This window comes from Mesocricetus auratus, unplaced genomic scaffold (genome assembly GCF_017639785.1).
Source record: "Mesocricetus auratus isolate SY011 unplaced genomic scaffold, BCM_Maur_2.0 Super-Scaffold_100007, whole genome shotgun sequence".
Taxonomy (NCBI): Eukaryota; Metazoa; Chordata; class Mammalia; order Rodentia; family Cricetidae; genus Mesocricetus; species Mesocricetus auratus.
Window position 1 is genome coordinate 49,533,123 of NW_024429191.1, and position 17,710 is coordinate 49,550,832.

Consider the following 17,710-nt stretch of genomic DNA (forward strand, 5'->3'; position numbering starts at 1 on the left):
CCCAATTAAGGGAACGGGGTCGAGAAGGGAACCTGGGGTCAGCAAACTTGAGATTCTGGGCCAGTCTAAGAGACACGTTGCAGAATCGTCTCTAAAGGGGCAATAGCGCCGAGGAAGCGGGATCCGGAGGCGGAAGCTGGGGCGATTGATGGGACAGTGGGAGCACGAGGATGGGGTGTGGGCAGAGCCAGAACCCTGGAGGCCAAGAAGGCTGGACCTGGGCAGAACTCTTCTTGCTTCGGGCGAGACTCATCGAATTTGGGGACCTAGGTCGGGCGGTGGTGGCACACGCCTTTCATCCCAGCCCTCAGGAGGCAGAGGCAGGTGAATCTCTGTGAGTTCGATGCCAGCCTGGTTCCAGGACTGCTAGGACTGTTTCACAGAGAAACCTGTCTCGAAAAAACAAACAAAAAAGTGTGTGTGTGTGTGTGTGTGTGTGTGTGTGTGTGTGTGTGTGTGTGTGACCTAGCTTGATTTCACTGTTACTGGGTCCTCAAGAAAATCAAAGGAGTCCTCCTATCAATTTCTATTTCCTCACCGTCACTGCTGCGCGCACAAGCAAGATTACACCAGGCTCTTTAATAACAAAACAGAGAGAACACAAGACCAGGGTCGACTGTGAGGGGATGGGGCTGTTGAACAGGAACTCAAGTGGGCTGTGAACAAGTTAGGTTTAGGAGAGGGAAACAACCGCCTTGATGCCTCCAACGAGGAGAGTCTCGCGTTTGAATTGGTTAGGGTCCCAAAGCTTGGGCATGAGTGATTTCCCTCTACTCCTCAGATTCCAACTCCGTCCTCTGAGCATTGTACGTAGGGTTCCTCCTGGCTGTAACAGTGCTGTGGGCCAGACAGCTTAGCTGCCCAGAGGCATAATGCTCCTCCTGGCCTAAGGGAGTCCAGGGAGACCAAAGCAGCTGTAGATGAGAAAAGTGAAGGTGTGTGTGTGGAAAAACAGGTCTCTCCATCTTCCTTCCCTCCTTCCTTCCTTCCTCCCTCCTTCCTTCCTCCTTCCTTCCTTCCTCCTTCCTTTCTTCCTTCCTTCCTTCCTTCCTTCCTTCCTGCTTTTTGATTTTTGAGACAGGGTTTCTCTGTGGCTTTGGAGGCTGTCCTTGAACTGACTCTTGTAGACCAGGCTGGTCTCGAACTCACAAAGATCCACCTGCCTCTGCCTCCCAAATGATGGGATTAAAGGCATGCACCCCCACTGCCAGGCACCTCTCCATATTTCTTAATGGCCAAATCCAGATTCCCCCCCCCAAAAAAAAGCTTGGGTTCATGACTACTTTTTGTTCTTAAATTCAGCTATCCAACTTGGTCCTTGGCTTCTGCCACCTCCCCACTTGAGATCATGAATTGACATCCCTTTCCATCCTACTAAGTTCATCTCCAATCATACCTGATCCCTGGGAGTGACAAAATAATTCTCTTCCTGTGGACAAGTTGCCCTCTCTTCCTCGTCAAGGTATTCAGCGGTGCTGAGGAATCCATAGCCCTCTTCAAGTACTGGGAGCTCAGATGTAGCCTCAGAGCTACCCCACTGGGCTTTCTTCAGTCTGTGGAGACGTTAGGGTTAGGAACCAGGTGCAGAGAGGTCAGGCTTCGAGATTCCCCATTCTTCACCCTTCTGGGCTGAAGTACTTCTTACTGAGACTCATAGGTGTTACCATTTGACCCTCAACTCACCCCAACTTTTTGTTCTCCACAGACAAGAATTTTCAGTTCGGGGACGCATCAGTGGCTCCCTAACTCCCCCTAGTTCAATGATGCGCTTTCTTGTCGTCATTGACCACTTCACTCCTTCCAGCTAATGTGACTTATCTTTCATCCATAAATATTATTGAAAGTACGTTTGAGGGCCAGTAAGATGACTTAGCAGGTAAAGGCATTTGCCACCAAGCCTGAAGATCTAAGTCAGGACCCAGATGATGGAAGAAGAGAACCAGTTCCCATAAACTGTTCTCTGACCTCCACACACATGCTGTGGCATGCAGTACATGTGTACACACATAATTAAACATAAAAAATAAAGAAATTATGTTTGACTCACACCAAGGGCATGCATGGTTCCTTTCTCAACTTTTTTTAGTTCAAATTACCCTGCCACCAATCCCTGTTTGGCTCCCAGAGGCCAGAGGCCATGCCTCCTTACTCGTTGACAATTCTCTGTCGCCTCCTCAGGTCCTCCAGATGATAAGTAACAGCTCTAACCCGGGCTGGAATGTTCCCAGGGCCCTTCTGCATTCTTTCCAAAGGCAGCTTCTTCCTCTTTCTTCTCCAGAGCTTCTCAGGAGGGGGGAGCCCCTCAAGAGGGTGCAGGCCCGGCTGGGAGCAACCAGTGTTCTTCTGTGCCAAGAAGCAAGAAGAATTGCTAGATTGGTAGACAGACGTTGGTTTCAGGGGAATTTGGGCTGAACTAGAGAATCAGGGGTCGTTGGAAGTTCAGGTATGATCTGGAAAACAGGTTGCTTGGTTTATAGTAAAAACTGGTCAGTATACTAGTTGGGAAATACCAGAGAGAAAGAGTAATAAGGATGGAAAGGCAGTGGGTGGGTGCAATTTAACAGAGGGTTGAGGAGCAGAGTCTGTTATACCAGTATTGGTGGAATGTGCTGTTCTTCCATCCAGTTGGAGCTGAGAAGAACAAAATCAGGAGCTGGAGTCAGAAGTATACCCCAAAAAACACCATTTCTCCCACAGTCCCTCCCAGCCTCCTGTTGGAGCTACAATTCCCATCAAGTAGTGTGAAATGACCTCCAAACACGGCTTATTCCTGTAAAAATAGTCTAGTCTCACCTTCCCACCTCCAGCTTCTGGTTTCTCCTCTACTCACCTAGGCCTTTGGCTAAGATTCTCCCAGAAGGTATCTCCATAAGGCTGAGGCATTGGTCTGCTGCTACTCTGGGAATTCAGCCTGCTATTCTGGGAAAATCGACTGACCACCCTGGAACACCTGAGATGAGAACAAGGTAGGCACATGTCTCACAGCAGTGGATCTCAACCCGTGACTCCTTTGGGGGTTCAAACCACACTTTTACAGGGGTCACCTAAGATCATCAGAAAAAAAACAAATATTTACATTATGATTCATAACTAGCAAAATTACAGTTATGAAGTAGAAACAAAAAAATTTTATGGTTGGGGGTCAGCACAACAGGAGGAACTATTAAAGGGTCACAGCATTAGGAAGGTTGAACCACTGTCAGAGCATCTACTTTCCCACTGGATTGAGTGGTATGGTGGTTCTTTCCATGGGACACTATAGCTATCCACATGAGTGCAAGCCATGCATTTTCATTTACCCTCTCCCTCCATTCCTTCCCTCCCACTTCTCTTTTGAGACAGGGTCTTATTATGTAGCTCTGCCTATCCTGGAACTTGCTATATAAACTAAGCTGACCCTAAATTTAGAGATCTGCCTGTCCCTGCCTTCCAAGTGCTGGGATTAAAGGCATGAGGCATGATAGGTGTTGGTGACACACACCTTTAATCCCAGCACTAGGGAGGCAGAGGCAGAGGTAGATGGATCTCTGTGAGTTTGAGGCCAGCATGGTCTACAGAGTGAATTCCAGGATGGCTTTGTGTGGGGGGGGCAGTTTGGGGGCGAGATCATGAGGCACAATGCTTTCTCTCCTCCGCCTTTTAAAGACAGGGTCTCATATATCCTAGGATGGCCTCAAACTCAGTGTGTTATGAAGGATGAGACTGTTGCAGATGGTTCTTTTCACCAGCCTGGTCCCACAGCTGCATCGCCCCAAATGAACACACAGACTCTATATTAATTAAGGAAATGTTGGCCGGTGTCTTGGGCTTCTTATTGGCTAGCTCTGTCTTAATTATTAACCCATAACTACTAATCTATGTATTTCTACATGATCTTATCCTACCGGAGAATGCCTGACTCGAGTCCTCACTTCCTGGCTCACATGAGGACTCCTCTCTGTCTATACTTCGCAGAATTTTCCTCATCTCCTAGACTCGCCTATTTTCCTGCCTGGTCAATCAGTGTTTTATTCATCAACCAATAAGGGAAACATATAGAGAATAACATCTCCCATCATGAGACCTTGCACTTAAGATCATCCTGCATCAGGTGAATCTCTGTGAGTTTGAGGCCAGCCTGGTCTACAGATCAAGTTCCAGGACAGGCTCCAAAGCTACAGAGAAACCCTGTCTCAAAAACCAAAACATAAGTAAATAAAAATAAGTGAAGTTTTATTCTTATTTCATACTGTATACATGTTTTGACTGTGTGTGTTATCTGTGTATCAGTGTATGCAGTGCCCACAGAGCCTGGTAGTGTATCAGATTCTCTGGAACTGAATTACAGATGTCATGTGGGTGTTGAGAGCTGAATCTGGGTCTCTGAAAGAGCAGCCAGAGCTCTTAATTACTACGACATCCCACAAGCCCTTGTTCTATTTATTTTCAAGGATATATTCTTTTTATTTTACATACATTATATATATATGCATATATATATATATCTGTATATCACATTCATGCTCTGCTCACAGAGACTGGAATAAGGCATTTGGCGTCTTCTAGACCTGGAGTTACAGATGATTTTTTAGCTGCCATGTGCATGCTGAGAATTGAACCCAGATCCAACAAGTGCTGAGTCATCCCTCTAGCCCCTGCTTCTATTCTTTTATTTTTATTTTTATTTTTTTTGGTTTTACGAGACAGGGTTTCTCTGTATTATTTTGGAGGCTGTCAGTCCAGCCTAGCCTCGAACTCACAGAGATCTGCCTGCCTCTGCCTCCCCAGTGCTGGGATTACCCTGCTTCTATTCTTATTCCCCTCCCCCAGATGCTACTACACAGTGTAGGAAAAAGTAATCTTTTATTTCCCCTCTGTCTCTGCCTCCTGAGTCCAATGAGAAAAATCTTTTTGAGTGGTATCATATTGGTTAAGAGCATTTACTGTTCAGAGAGCTGAGGTTTGGTTCCCAACACTCACATCATGCAGCTCACAACTGCCTGTGAACTCAAGCTTTAGGAGATCCAACACCTGCTGGTGCTTGTGTGTACTCTCAGCACTTGGGAGATGATGACAGGAAAATCAGTATAAGGCTAGCCTAAATGTGGGGACACCAGACCTTGAGCAGAGACCCACTTCCCCATGGCCTGGGAGTAGGCAGCTGTAAGACAGTGTTTACTAAAAACAATACAATGCCCGGGGCAATAAGTTCCTGGAAAAGGCCTGCCCACAGAAACCGCCCTGACCTCGACCTTGTCCAGAGACTAATCGCCTCTTCTACCACGCCCAGATCAGTTTTTGGTGTCAGAGCAGAACCAGCCAGGGTAGAGGAGAGAGCAGAAGCTTCTCTGGTGGGAGCCTTTTTTAGGAAGTTTTCTTGAACCTTTTTGGGGCCTGCTTAAAGTTTTCTTTATATCGTTGAACGAGTCTCTGTGTTGTCAATCCCCGACACCCTCCGCATGTTCTCGGACACAGGCCGAGAAGCAGATGCAACACCTAAACTCTATGCGACTGCACTTCAAAAACAAGCAAAGGGGCTGGTGACATGGCTTAAGAGTTAGTGCTTGCTGTGCAATCATGAGGACTGGAGTTCAGATTCCAGAACCCATGTAACAAGCTAAGTGTTCCTCACACACCTGAAGGGGCCCGAGGCAGGACTGCTGGGGCTTGCTGGCTTCTATTGTGAGAAAACATGAACTCCAGGTTCAGAGAGAGATCCTGCCTCAAAGGAAGAAATGGTTTGGCTAGAGAGATAGCTCGGCAGTTAAAAGCACTTGTTTCTCTTGAAGAGGACCCAGATTAGGTTCCCAGAACGAACGCACATGGTACACATACATACATGCTGTCAGAACACCCATACACATAAAATAAGACAAATAAAAATTTTTTTTTGTTTTTTCTGTGTATCTTGGCTGTCCTGGGGCTTGCTCTGTAGACTAGGCTGGTCTCAAACTCACAGAGATCCGCCTGCCTCTGCCTCCTGAGTGCTGGGATTAAAGGCGTACACCACCACCCCCTGCCCGATAAAAAATTAGAGAAGAATAGGTAGTAAGTGACAGAAGATACTTCATACCTTCTGGCACACATGTGTGCAAACATGGTGCACATACCTGCACATATACGTGTGTATAAATTCATAGACACATATAAATAAATCTTTAAAAATTGGGGGGGTGGATAGGTAAAAGGAATATCCATATAATGAAAATTATTGAATCTCACTGGAAATACTCATCAGCTCATAATACTCTTTCTCCACTATATTTATTCAAAATTTTCCATAATTAAAAAGGTCAAAGGAAATAAGTGTGCTTATTTTATTTTCTTGCTTAAAACTTTCTATCCCCACCATTTTCAGAATAAAAATACAAAATTCGTCTATGGCCTACAAAGTTTTCTATGATCTGACTTTTGCCTAACTCTCTTAACTTTATTCTTCACTTTTTTTTTCAGTAAATAAGTTTCAATTACATTGGCCTACCCTGTTACTAGACCATTCCAGGTTTATTTCCTTCTTATTTCCACCACCCCCATTCTGCAAATTCCATCTCATTTCCAATTAACTTCTACACAATAGTTTTCTACAGTGACCTTAACCTTCTATCTCCTATATGTTCCCTTATTTTGTACTTGTGTATCCTTTTGTGTAGTTCTCATAACTAGGTGCAATGATGCTTATTTATGCATTGTTCTCCCACTAGCCCTGTGAGAGGAGGACCCCTTTCTTTCTAATTGTTGAATCTCCAATGTCTACTATCGTGTCCAGAACATTACAATGTTCAAAACCTGTTGGGGCTGGAGAGCTGGCTCAGTGGTTAAGAGCACACATACTGACTGCTACTGCAGAAGACTGGAATTCGTTCCCCAACGCCCATGTCAGCGGGCTCACAACTCTCTGTAACTCTAACTCTAGGGCATTCCAAGCCTCCATGGACAATTTTAAATAAACTGAATTTATTGAATAAATTAATGAACTATCAAACCCCTAAACACAGGCACGGAGGTTCCTGTTCTTTCTTACTCCTTTCTGAGAAGAATCCAAGCATGCAATCTTCCCAGCATCACATCCTTATCCTTCCCACCCCCGTAGGGAGGACTCACTTGGCAAAAGGGAGGATGTTGTCTCCATTTTCCTGTCCCTGCATGACTGGACTCAGTTGGGTAGCAGGATTGGGTCTTCTCCTTGGTGCTAGGAGGGTAATGAACAAAGAATTCACTCATGTAATGGCTGTAGGCACCAGACCGTCAGCAAGTGCAGAGCTTAGAAAGGGACTAAACACCCTAAAAAGAGAGCTCAGTAGCTCTAAGAGTGGCAATAGTGCTGCACTATTGATTGAACAAGTAAAGTTGGAGGTATGGATGATGTGAAGGAGGAAGTTGTCTGGAGCTAAAAGTATAGGGTAAGTGAAAATTACAGATGCAAGTTAATTGTAACACAAGATGACGAAGCAAAAAGCACAGCAGGTGGGACTGGATGGGGTGGAGGCTGGGGTAGAACTGGGGACTGGGGACAGAGAAGTGGCAGGATTGAGGATTGGTAGTGAAACTGTAGAAAAAGTAACAACAAAGGAGGGAACAACTGAGATCGTCTACATTAGTGGTTCTCAACCTGTGGGTCGCGATCCCCTGGGCAGTTCAACGACTTTTTCACAGGGGTTGCCCAAGACCATCAGAAAACACAGATATTTACATTATGATTATAACAGTATCAAAACGACAGTTATGAAGTAGCAACAAAATAATTTTATGGTTTGGGGTCATCACAACATGAGGAAATGTATCACAGGCTCACAGCATTAGGAAGGTTGAGGACTACCAGCCTACAGTAAAGTGAAGAGAGAAGGCAGTTGCACGGAAACTTTCCTGAGAAATCTGTGCCCATCCTTGGGTGTATACAGTCCTTTCCCGGAGCTCTTCTCTTCTTCCTTCCAAGATTTACTTACCATTTTTTTTTTTTTACTGATGTGTATGTGTGCGAGCCTGTATGAGTCTGTGTGTCTGCAGGAGTTGGAAGAGGGCAGAAGAGGTCCTCTGCAGAAGGAACGAGGGTTCCTGGTCACTGGGTCAACTCTTCAGCCCCCTTCTATTTTTCTTCTAACGCCTATGGTTAAATCTATTTTAGAACCGTTTCTTAATAAACCCCACTTGTGGAGATGGAGAGGTGGCTCAGCTCCTAAGAGAACTTGCTGCTCTGTAGAGGACCTGGGTTTGGTTCCCGGCCCCCACATGGTGGTTAACAACCATCTGTAACTTCATTGACACCCTCTTCTGACCTCTGTGGGCACTAGGCACACACATGGCACACATATGTTTATGCAAGCAAAACACACATAAAAGTGAAATCAATAAAACCTCAGTTGCACAGAGCCCGCATTTGGGACAAAAGCGACCTAGATATGGTGAAAGGTGTGGGGGTGTAGTTATATAGAAAAGATTTAGAAACACTAGCTACGAGGGCTGGAGAGATGGCTCAGTGTTCCAGTGCTTGCTGTTCTTGCAGAGGACCTGAGTTTGGTTACCGGCATCCATGTCAGACAGCTCACAACCACTTGTAACTTTGGCTCCAGAGGATCTTATGTCTTCTCCTGACCTCAGATGCCCACATCCTCAATAGATCCTCATGCACAAACACAAGCACACACATAATTAATTTAAAGTAATTTTTTTTCTTTTTCAAGACAGGGTTTCTCTGCGTAGCCCTGGATGTCCTGGAACTCACTCTGTAGACCAGGTTGACCTCTAAGTCAGAGGTCTGCCTGCCTTTGCCTCCCAAGTGCTGGAATTAAATGTTTGTGCCACCACTGCCCAGCTTAAAAATAAAATATTAAAAAATTATACTAGATATGGACCAAGGAGCTAGTCCAATGGATAAAAGTGCTTGTTGCTCCAGCCTGATGACCTGAATTTGATTCCTGCATCTGACTTCTACACACACACACACTACAACAATAAAATCTTATTTTTTAAAGCATACTACGAAAACACAGAAAATAAAAAAATAAATGAACAAATATTAGATAAAAGCCAGGTGTGGTGGCACAGATTGTAAATCTTGAGGCCACAGGAGGCTCATGAAGGAACATTATGAGCTTGAGTCTAGGCTGGTTCATAACAGCAAATCTTCGTAGAAAACAAAACAAACAAGAAAGCCAGGGAAGCGCTAGAGATTTAGCTCAGTGGTAGAGCAGCTTGCCAGCATACTCAAGGCTCTGGGAACCCTAGCCAACAAACTACTGGTTAACTTAGGGAGCCTGTAGACCGCACAAAGGACAGAAAAGGCCAACCACAGTGTGTCAGAAGTGCAAGGGTATCCAAAGGTAGGCTAGGCATAGTTTTGCAATCCTGTGATTCCAGAACTCAGGATTGAGAATTTAAGTCCAGACTGGGGTATGGGTTACAAGGAGAGACCCTGCCAATCACAAAACAAAACCCACAAAACCAGCAAGGATAGCTAAACTGAGAAAGGTTGAGGAAGATAAAAAAACAGAGAGAGTCTCTTGAAGTTGCAGATGGGGGTAGAGTTGGGCTGAAAGGGCATGTGAGGTTTAAATTGGACGTCCTGAGTTAGATGGGGGCCTAGAACTAAGCGAGCAATTGGGAACTGAGGGGCATGCGGCCTTTGGATAGTTGGGCCTGTGTGGGTGATCTAGATTTAAGTAAGGGACGGGATAGATTTAAGACAGTCAAATCAACAGTTGACCAAGGGGTAATCAAGACCTTGGCAGCAAGACACAGCTAAGAGGGTAGATGGGCATCTGAAAGGTGATGCCTGGCTGAGGAGCTTGGTGGTGGGGTGGTCTTGCCGGGAGGGAAGGACCAGGCCTGAGGGTGTGGCTTGGGCCTGAAGAGGCAGAGGAAACCTTTGGCAGGTAGATTGGGGTCCACAGCCAAACCTTTGGCAATAGGGAGGGCATAATTGGGGCCGAGAGGTAGTGAGCCCACGCTGAGGGAGATGGGCAGACCAGGCTGGGTGCGGGGGATGGGGTGGGGGGTCTCCAGCCCTGAGAAGGCAGCTGCGGCCTAAAAGACACCTGAGCCTGAGGGGGCTGACTGGGGCTGAGGTGACAGCCGGGGAGTCAAACTTGAAGACTCTCTGGGAAGAGAGCATCCGAGCGGCTATGCCGGCGACGCCTTCTTTGGCCCCATCACCTGAGGCAACTACGAAGCGAATTCTAGAACCTCAGGTCGGGCGGGAAGGAGCAGCTCGGCAGTGACCGTGGTCGCCCCACTTGCCCCGCTCGCCTGAAGGCCGGACTGAGCGGACCGCCTCCTGGGCGTGGTCTGCCAACAAGCCCCGCCTTCTGGGAGCGCCTCTGACGGCGGCGACGTGCGCGGCTCCGACCTAAGTCCCCCTCCGGGGTCCGCCCCCGCCTTTCTCAGCAACTCAGGAGCGCTAGTTTTCCCACGTTCCGGCGTTCCGCTTTCCCTGTCGTGTCTGCAACTCACTTTCCTTGTCTCCGCTCGCTGGGGCCTACTGTCAGAGTGCATTGTCCCTTTAGCTAGAGTGAACCCGGTGGCTCCTTCCCGGGACAGCGCGTGCCCGCCCGCCTGCCCGTCCGTCCGCGCGCGCGCCCGTCCGTCCGTCCCCCGCCCCTCGCTCCCGCCCCAGCTCGCGCTGCCCGGGCGGGCGCCGGCCGCTGGCGCCGCTACTGCTGCCGCCCCCGGGCCGCGATCCGCCGCCCGCCGCCCGGGGACCCGGCGAGGGGCGGGGGCAGCCCCGAACTGGCCCCGGGTCTCCCCGTCTCCGGTCTCAGGGATCCAGGAAAGTTTGTCCCTTTGCTCTCCGCCGGGAGTCCTGCCGCGAAGAGGTGAGAGCCGGTGGGGGGCAGGGAGGGGACGCCCGAGGAGGAATGCGCTTGGGGGGGGGCAGAGACGGGGAGCCGGGATTCCGAGGTCCCGATTGCACGACCCGGCCGGGCGGGCTAGACGCGAGAGCTGGGATCATGTGCTATTTATCCCGCGGAGGCGCAGAGAGGTGCCAGGCCCCGGGCAGCCGTCGGTTGGCTGGACTGAAGGACCGGGAACTCATGGCCGCCCAGAGCGGACAGGCGGGGGCCTGTTGGAGAACTGCCCGTGGGCAAGGTGCAGGTGGCCCGAGAGCCCCTTTGGGTTTGGTCGGCCCCACCCCAGCCGCGGCCTCCTCCCTAGTGAGCCCTTAAAGCTGTACCCTCAGACTTCTTGCCCCTACTCCGTATTTCTTTACCCAACTATGCCCTAGTCCTGTCACCCTATTCCCTGTTTTCTTAACTTCGGAGGTGTCACATTGCGTGTCCGCCCTGGTGTCCTTCTCTTCCCTAGTCAGGGTTTTGGGGGTCAGGGCCATTCTGAACCAGCCTCTGATTTCGGCTACTCCCTTCCTGTGGTGGGATAAATCAGCCCTTCACCCTCCCCTGCTCTGCCTAGGAAGGTGAGGTGAGGCCCAATCCAGCATGACAGAAGTTGGAGGTCTTTGGGGCCCACAGGTGGGGATGTGGCATCCTTGAACCCTTTTCATAAGTCTTCACCCTGCTGTCCGTAGGCGTGGGCTCCTTAGACTCTCCTTCCAGGGTGTGGGCACCCGGATCACCCACATTCCTAGGCTACAGCCTGGCACCTTCCCAGGCCAGTGAACGCCACAGCAGTAGCCCCAGGGTGGGTTTGGGACCAGTCTGTTTCCTTTTCCCTTTGCTTTCCTTTCAGGAAGCCCCCCACCCCCCAGCCTTGCCCATAGTTCTCCCCTCAAGGTACAGGTATTCTGGGTCTCCCTGTCTTTGGAGTCCTGGGGGTTGATATTGTGCATACAGGATGACCCCACCCTCCCCTGCCCATTGTCTGGATCCTAAGGAGGAAGTACTGGGGGCTGGGCAAGGGGCTTGGGGACCACAATCAGGCCCTGTGGATCCCTGTTCCAGGCTAACCCTTTAGCCCTTGGCCCCTGCCTCACGTATGGGTTGTCAGATGTGGGAACTGATCTTTACCTCTCCCTTGCTGACCCTGGAGAAGAACTATAGATGAGGATTTTATGGCTGGAGTCTTCGTCTCCTCTTACATCTCCTCTCAGCTTCCAGTTTGTGCTTTGGCCCCGGAGCCCTCTCCCTGTCTTTTCAACATCTCTGTGTTGCTCCTTCCTTTTCTTCTGATAGTCCTTCTTTTATAGCCTGACCTCAATCTTGTCTTTTGTCTGATTCCTCTCATTTTCATGGTGTCTGTAGCTTTCTGTCCCTCCTCTTCCCTTCCTGCCACCCTCAGTGTCTCTGCCCATGTGTTCTACCCTCTGAATCACCCTCTGTCCGATCTGTGTCTCAGTCTCTCTCCCTCTCCTCTAACTGAACGCTCAGTACACTTGTGAGTGACTCGGAATAAAAATATCACTGTCTCTGCCCTTGGATTCACATTGCATTCAGTCACTCCAGAGGGGTGGCTAGCCTTACTTTCCTAACGTCTCCCTATCCCTTGCTCTCTAAACACAGAGCCCCAGACAGAACTTTGGAGCTACAGGTGCCTCCTGACATCCCCGTCCCCCCAATCTGTGTTTCCCTTACAGCCCTGCTGGTGTGGCCAGGCCCCAAGTGTAGGATGGGGCTTCCCATACGAGGCCCGGTGGCAACCAGAACTGATACAGCCCCCCTGATCTGGGACCAGGACACCAGGTAACTCTGGGGTGATGGCCCAAGCCCTTATCAACTGGGATCCGACTTAGAGAGAAGCAGGGATATTTTCAGGAGTGACATTTGGGAGGAAGGCCAGAAGAACGGGAACCGGGAGTCCTGGAGGGGTAGCTAGCCACTTGGGGTGATGTGTGTAGATGTGGACTTAAGAAGCAGGGAGGCAGTGTCTCGAGTCCTCCCAGTGGCTCTGACCACCCCTTTTTTGTGTCCTCCAGCTGAGGAGGGCAGGAGTTTCTGAAGCTATGGCTGGTGCCTCCGTGAAAGTGGCAGTGAGGGTTCGGCCCTTCAATGCCCGTGAGACCAGCCAGGATGCCAAGTGTGTGGTCAGCATGCAGGGCAACACCACCTGTGAGTGAGTCCAGAGGCCCAGCTGGGCATCAGAGGGATAGGCCAGGCCTGCTGGATTGTCCTGGGAGGAAGGCCATGCTGGGTACAGAGCATGTGCTAGTGTAGGGGGGGGCGGGCAGACTGGCCTTTCCATGTTCCTGTCCCTGGGAGGGGGAATGTTGGCCAGCAGCCCTCCATTGCCCAATCCAGGGAGGCAGCTCAATGGGGGCGGGTCCTGTGAAGCCAAAATTAGCTTTGGTGGCTGGAGGGGGTGGGGATTATTAAAGGGAAGAAATGAGTTAGGACAGATTTGGGGAGTGGGATCCTGGATCCTCGGGGTGTATGGGAAAGTGGGCAGAGGTTGAGCAAACCTGACCTTGACTTTCCTCTCTGTGTTTTCTAGCCATCATCAATCCCAAACAGAGCAAGGATGCCCCCAAAAGCTTCACCTTCGACTATTCTTATTGGTCACATACTTCGGTGAGGCTCTTGGGGCTGGAGGCAGAGCTTAGTCAAAGGAGACGGGGGATTTGGGTCCTGAGAAGAGGGATTTTTGCTGGGAAATAAGGATACCCAAGGGACTGGATTTGGGGGGACAAGCACCTCTGGGTGAAATGAATAGTACTCTTGGGTTGTGTTTGGAACCTAGAGGGGGAAAGTAGAATCCATCTAGATAATTAGGACCGCGTGGGGCTGGGTAAGAGCCTCAGGGCTGATAAGAACGATGTAGTGGGACTGGAGAGATGGCTCAGCGGTTAAGATCACTGGCTGCTCTTCCAAAGGACCTGGGTTCAATTCCCAGCACCCACATGGCAGCTCACAACTGCCTGTAACTCCTGTTCCAGGGGATTCAACACCCTCACACAGACATATATGCAAGCAAGACACCAATGTGCATAAAATACAAATAAATAATTAAAAAAAAAAGATGTAGTGGGGGTGAGGGTCACTCCGGGCCTTTGGGTCTGAGTGGCCAGGATGCGTAGGCCATAGACACAAAGAACAGCCTCATCCAGGGCTCCTGTCTTTCTCTTCCTCCATTTCACCTAGGTGGAGGATCCGCAGTTTGCATCTCAACAGCAGGTGTATCGAGACATCGGAGAAGAGATGCTGCTGCACGCCTTTGAAGGCTACAATGTGTGCATCTTTGCATATGGGCAGACAGGGGCTGGGAAGTCCTACACCATGATGGGGCGGCAGGAACCGGGGCAGCAGGGCATCGTGCCTCAGGTACATGCTGGCACCTAACTGGGGAGGGACATCTTCACTTGCCACAGGGGAAGGAGGACAGGGTTAAAAGGACTGTAAGCCAAGACCTGACTATCTGGGGCTGTTTGTGATTGGAAATGTGACAGAGTATAAGGCTTGGCTGTATCCTAACACCCAGGGCCCTTTGAGAGATGCTTCCCACCCACCAGGACAACAAGGCTCCGTGAGAGCAGCCAAGGCATCAGTATTAGAGGAGCTGTGCTCACTACTATCCTATTTTGTCATAACTGATTTTTAGTGCATTTCCCTTATGGATTTCAGCATTAGATGGTATCAACTATAGTTGTGAAAAACTAAGAGTTGTCCATAATTCTGTATCTACGATCTGTAGTGGTCTCTATAGACTATAGCATCCTAGCCTGATGGAGATACTAGCTTGTGACTCTAGTGAACCTTTAAGAGATTGTTTTCCTTTTTTTTTTTTTTTTCGGGACAGGGTTTCTCTGTATTGCTTTGGAGGCTATCCTGGAACTAGCTCTTGTAGACCAGGCTGGCCTCGAACTCACAGAGATCCGCCTGCCTCTGCCTCCCGAGTGCTGGGATTAAAGGCATGTGCCACCAACACCAGGCTTGTTTTCCTATCTAAATGGAACTGGCCCCTCCCTTGGAGCTATGGAAAGAGTCATTTGGGACAAGTTCTGGCCTCGGGCTGGGAGCTGCAGGCATGCCCTGAACAGGAACTTCTCTGTGTCCCCCTCCAGCTCTGCGAGGACCTCTTCTCTCGTGTTAACGTGAACCAGAGCGCACAGCTTTCCTATTCTGTGGAGGTGAGCCCCAATCTTGGTGCAGATAGGCATGAGGCCTGATACCCCTGGACAAGAATGTAGGAGAACAGTGATTAAGACTGAGGTCTGTCTCTGGAGTCAGCTTGGGACTTAGTTCCGGCTGTGCTGGTGACTAATGTGACTTTGGGCAGTGATTTCAGCTTGTGGCTCCTGTGTATGTGCTTCTGTGGGATGATAATGATTAGACCCACCTCCTAGGGTTGGTGAGAGAACCAGTGAGCTAGCCTTATTCAGCCCAAGTGCCATGCTTGTCATGCCTGGCTGCAGGTAACTGTCCTGTCCAGTGGCGGTTAGGGTCAGTTCTCCAGCAGCACCAGTTGTCTCCCTCACTTCCTATTTGCTTCTCCCACTCAGGTGAGCTATATGGAGATCTATTGCGAGCGAGTACGAGACCTCTTGAACCCCAAGAGTCGGGGCTCCCTGCGTGTCCGGGAGCACCCCATCCTGGGCCCTTATGTGCAAGACCTGTCTAAACTGGCTGTAACGTCCTATGCAGACATTGCCGACCTCATGGATTGTGGAAATAAGGCTCGGTGAGGCAGGCTTACCTGGGAATGGGAAGGAAGGGACCAAACATTGTGAGGGTGAGGGGCAGGAGCCTAAGACTTGGCCTTTCAACTCCAGAACCGTGGCTGCCACCAACATGAATGAGACCAGCAGCCGTTCCCACGCTGTCTTCACTATTGTCTTTACCCAGCGCTCCCACGACCAGCTTACTGGCCTGGATTCAGAAAAGGTAGTGACCTCTCTCCAATGATGTGACGGAAGGGGCTTGCACATTCCCTGCCCACCCATGCTCGGTGGTGCCTCTTCAGGCCTTCTACAGCCCTCTCTACTCTCCTGCCAGATAGTGCGTTATAATCTGTTTGTTTGCTTGTCCTTAAAGGTTCTCAGGGCAGGGCTCAAGTCCCACTGTGTCCCTTGTCCTGGAACACAGTGAACCTATAAATATTTGTAAGTGAATAAATGAACAAATGAATTTTGAGTAACCAGGTCCTCACTATCGTCTCATTTGTTTTCCCTTGTCTCCCCCTGGGTTTCTCTAACCTTTGCTAAACACCCAGATTTCTGCTGCTTGTTCCCCTAATTCCCTTCCCATCCCCTACCCACCCCAGCCACAACCTGCTTCTTTCTTCCAACCCCAGGTCAGTAAGATCAGTTTGGTGGACCTCGCTGGGAGCGAGCGGGCTGACTCCTCAGGGGCCCGGGGTATGCGTCTAAAGGTGAGGGTGCTTTGGAGGGATGGATGGAAGCCTTGAAGGCTATGTAGGGAGGGAGGTGGATCATTCATTCCCTAGAACAAAGTAGGGCAAAGTAGAGGGGACATGGATCTGATTGACGGAGGTCTCAATTCTGCATTCCTCATCCTTTCCCAGGAAGGCGCCAACATCAATAAGTCCCTGACTACTCTAGGGAAGGTGATCTCGGCCCTGGCAGATTTGGTAAGCCCTGAGGGTCAGGAAGAGCAGTCTCAGGAAAAGAGGGCACAGGAATGACTCTTCCCCCTCTGTGCCTGACTACCTTCCCCCTCTATCCCTCAGCAATCAAAGAAGCGGAAGTCAGACTTCATACCTTACAGAGACTCTGTGCTCACCTGGCTGCTCAAGGAGAATTTGGGTGAGGGGTGCCTTCCCCATCTTTGCTAACCTGACTTCATCCCCATCCGACAGAACCTTCTGCCACTCTTAGAATCTCTAATCTTCTCAGTGTTGTCCCACCATTTCTCCCGTGACCTGGGGGTCATCATATAAGGAAGTTTCCTATGATGACATCATGGCTACACCCTGCCAAACCAGGGACCTCAGTGACCTGTTTACCCCTGACCCCAAATACTGCTGAGTTCGTCTCCCTCCCGCAGGCCTGTGACTGCACACATATACCTGATGTCTCCCTGCCCTCACCTTTCCCTGCATTAGTGGACGTCATGATCTGCTCTACAACTCTCAACTTTATCCTACCTCAGACACTGGCTTCTCAGACCTTTGTGCTGGGGCTCCCTTGTTTTATAATCCACTCTAACTTTACATACTTATTTACTATCCCTTAAATATAGTTGATTTGAGACAGGGTCTCGTGTATCCCAGGCTGGCCTTGAACTCTGTCCTCCTGCTTCCGCCTCCCGGGTCCTGGGGTGACAGTCATGCAGTGTCTCAGTCCAGCTCACCCGTAATTTTCCCATCCTTTCCGTTCATAGGTGGGAACTCACGCACAGCAATGATTGCAGCCCTGAGTCCCGCCGACATCAATTATGAGGAGACACTCAGCACGCTCAGGTGGGATGTCTGCGTTGGTAACATACCAGAAGTGCCGAGAGCTCAGAGGCTGATTAGTCATAAGGGAGGGAGAGCCTCCAGCCCAGCCACAGTGTCTTGAGATCTGGGAAGGTGAGCAGGAAACAGACAACAAGGGTCTCCTGGGCCTGCTCTCACCACTTGTATCTCACCTTGCCCAGGTATGCAGACCGCACCAAGCAGATCCGATGCAATGCTGTCATCAACGAGGACCCCAATGCCCGGCTTATCCGAGAGCTGCAGGAGGAGGTGGCCCGTTTGCGGGAGCTGCTGATGGCTCAGGGACTCTCAGCCTCTGCTCTAGGAGGTAGGGCTCCTTGGGAGGGACAGCCTAGGGAGGGCTCTTAGCTCACCCTGTCTCCCTTCTTTGTCTTTGCCCAGTCATGGGATGTGGGAAGGTCCATCCACCATT

General features: G+C 49.9%; 2 protein-coding genes across 5 annotated transcripts in view; one reads left to right on the top strand and one right to left on the bottom strand.

Annotated features, from left to right (window-relative positions):
* Window positions 1-564: 564 nt before the first annotated feature.
* Window positions 565-10,546, bottom strand: Inca1 (inhibitor of CDK, cyclin A1 interacting protein 1). 4 transcript variants are annotated; one of them, XM_013111597.3, is made up of 7 exons: window positions 10,426-10,546; window positions 7,081-7,168; window positions 2,831-2,950; window positions 2,592-2,631; window positions 2,150-2,343; window positions 1,397-1,553; window positions 565-914 (listed from the first exon to the last, which is right to left on the bottom strand). In XM_013111597.3, exons 2-7 carry the CDS (start codon window positions 7,122-7,124, stop codon window positions 771-773), a joined length of 699 nt encoding a protein of 232 aa, XP_012967051.1. In that variant the 5' UTR covers window positions 7,125-7,168; window positions 10,426-10,546; the 3' UTR covers window positions 565-770. The 4 variants fall into 4 exon arrangements, with proteins under 4 accessions (XP_012967051.1, XP_040604979.1, XP_040604978.1 ...); XM_040749045.1 differs by lacking the exon at window positions 10,426-10,546 and adding an exon at window positions 10,129-10,252; XM_040749044.1 differs by lacking the exon at window positions 10,426-10,546 and adding an exon at window positions 10,011-10,249.
* Window positions 10,547-10,610: 64 nt separating this feature from the next.
* Window positions 10,611-17,710, top strand: part of Kif1c (kinesin family member 1C) — a 28,439-nt gene continuing 21,339 nt past the window's right edge. Inside the window, exons 1-13 of the mRNA XM_013111736.3 lie at window positions 10,611-10,787; window positions 12,503-12,608; window positions 12,842-12,974; window positions 13,357-13,433; window positions 14,004-14,183; window positions 14,924-14,989; window positions 15,362-15,540; window positions 15,632-15,743; window positions 16,153-16,230; window positions 16,384-16,449; window positions 16,549-16,624; window positions 17,202-17,280; window positions 17,460-17,605. Coding sequence (XP_012967190.2) covers window positions 12,869-12,974; window positions 13,357-13,433; window positions 14,004-14,183; window positions 14,924-14,989; window positions 15,362-15,540; window positions 15,632-15,743; window positions 16,153-16,230; window positions 16,384-16,449; window positions 16,549-16,624; window positions 17,202-17,280; window positions 17,460-17,605 — 1,165 coding nt within the window. The 5' untranslated portion in view covers window positions 10,611-10,787; window positions 12,503-12,608; window positions 12,842-12,868. The remainder of the gene's footprint in view (window positions 10,788-12,502; window positions 12,609-12,841; window positions 12,975-13,356; window positions 13,434-14,003; window positions 14,184-14,923; window positions 14,990-15,361; window positions 15,541-15,631; window positions 15,744-16,152; window positions 16,231-16,383; window positions 16,450-16,548; window positions 16,625-17,201; window positions 17,281-17,459; window positions 17,606-17,710) is intronic.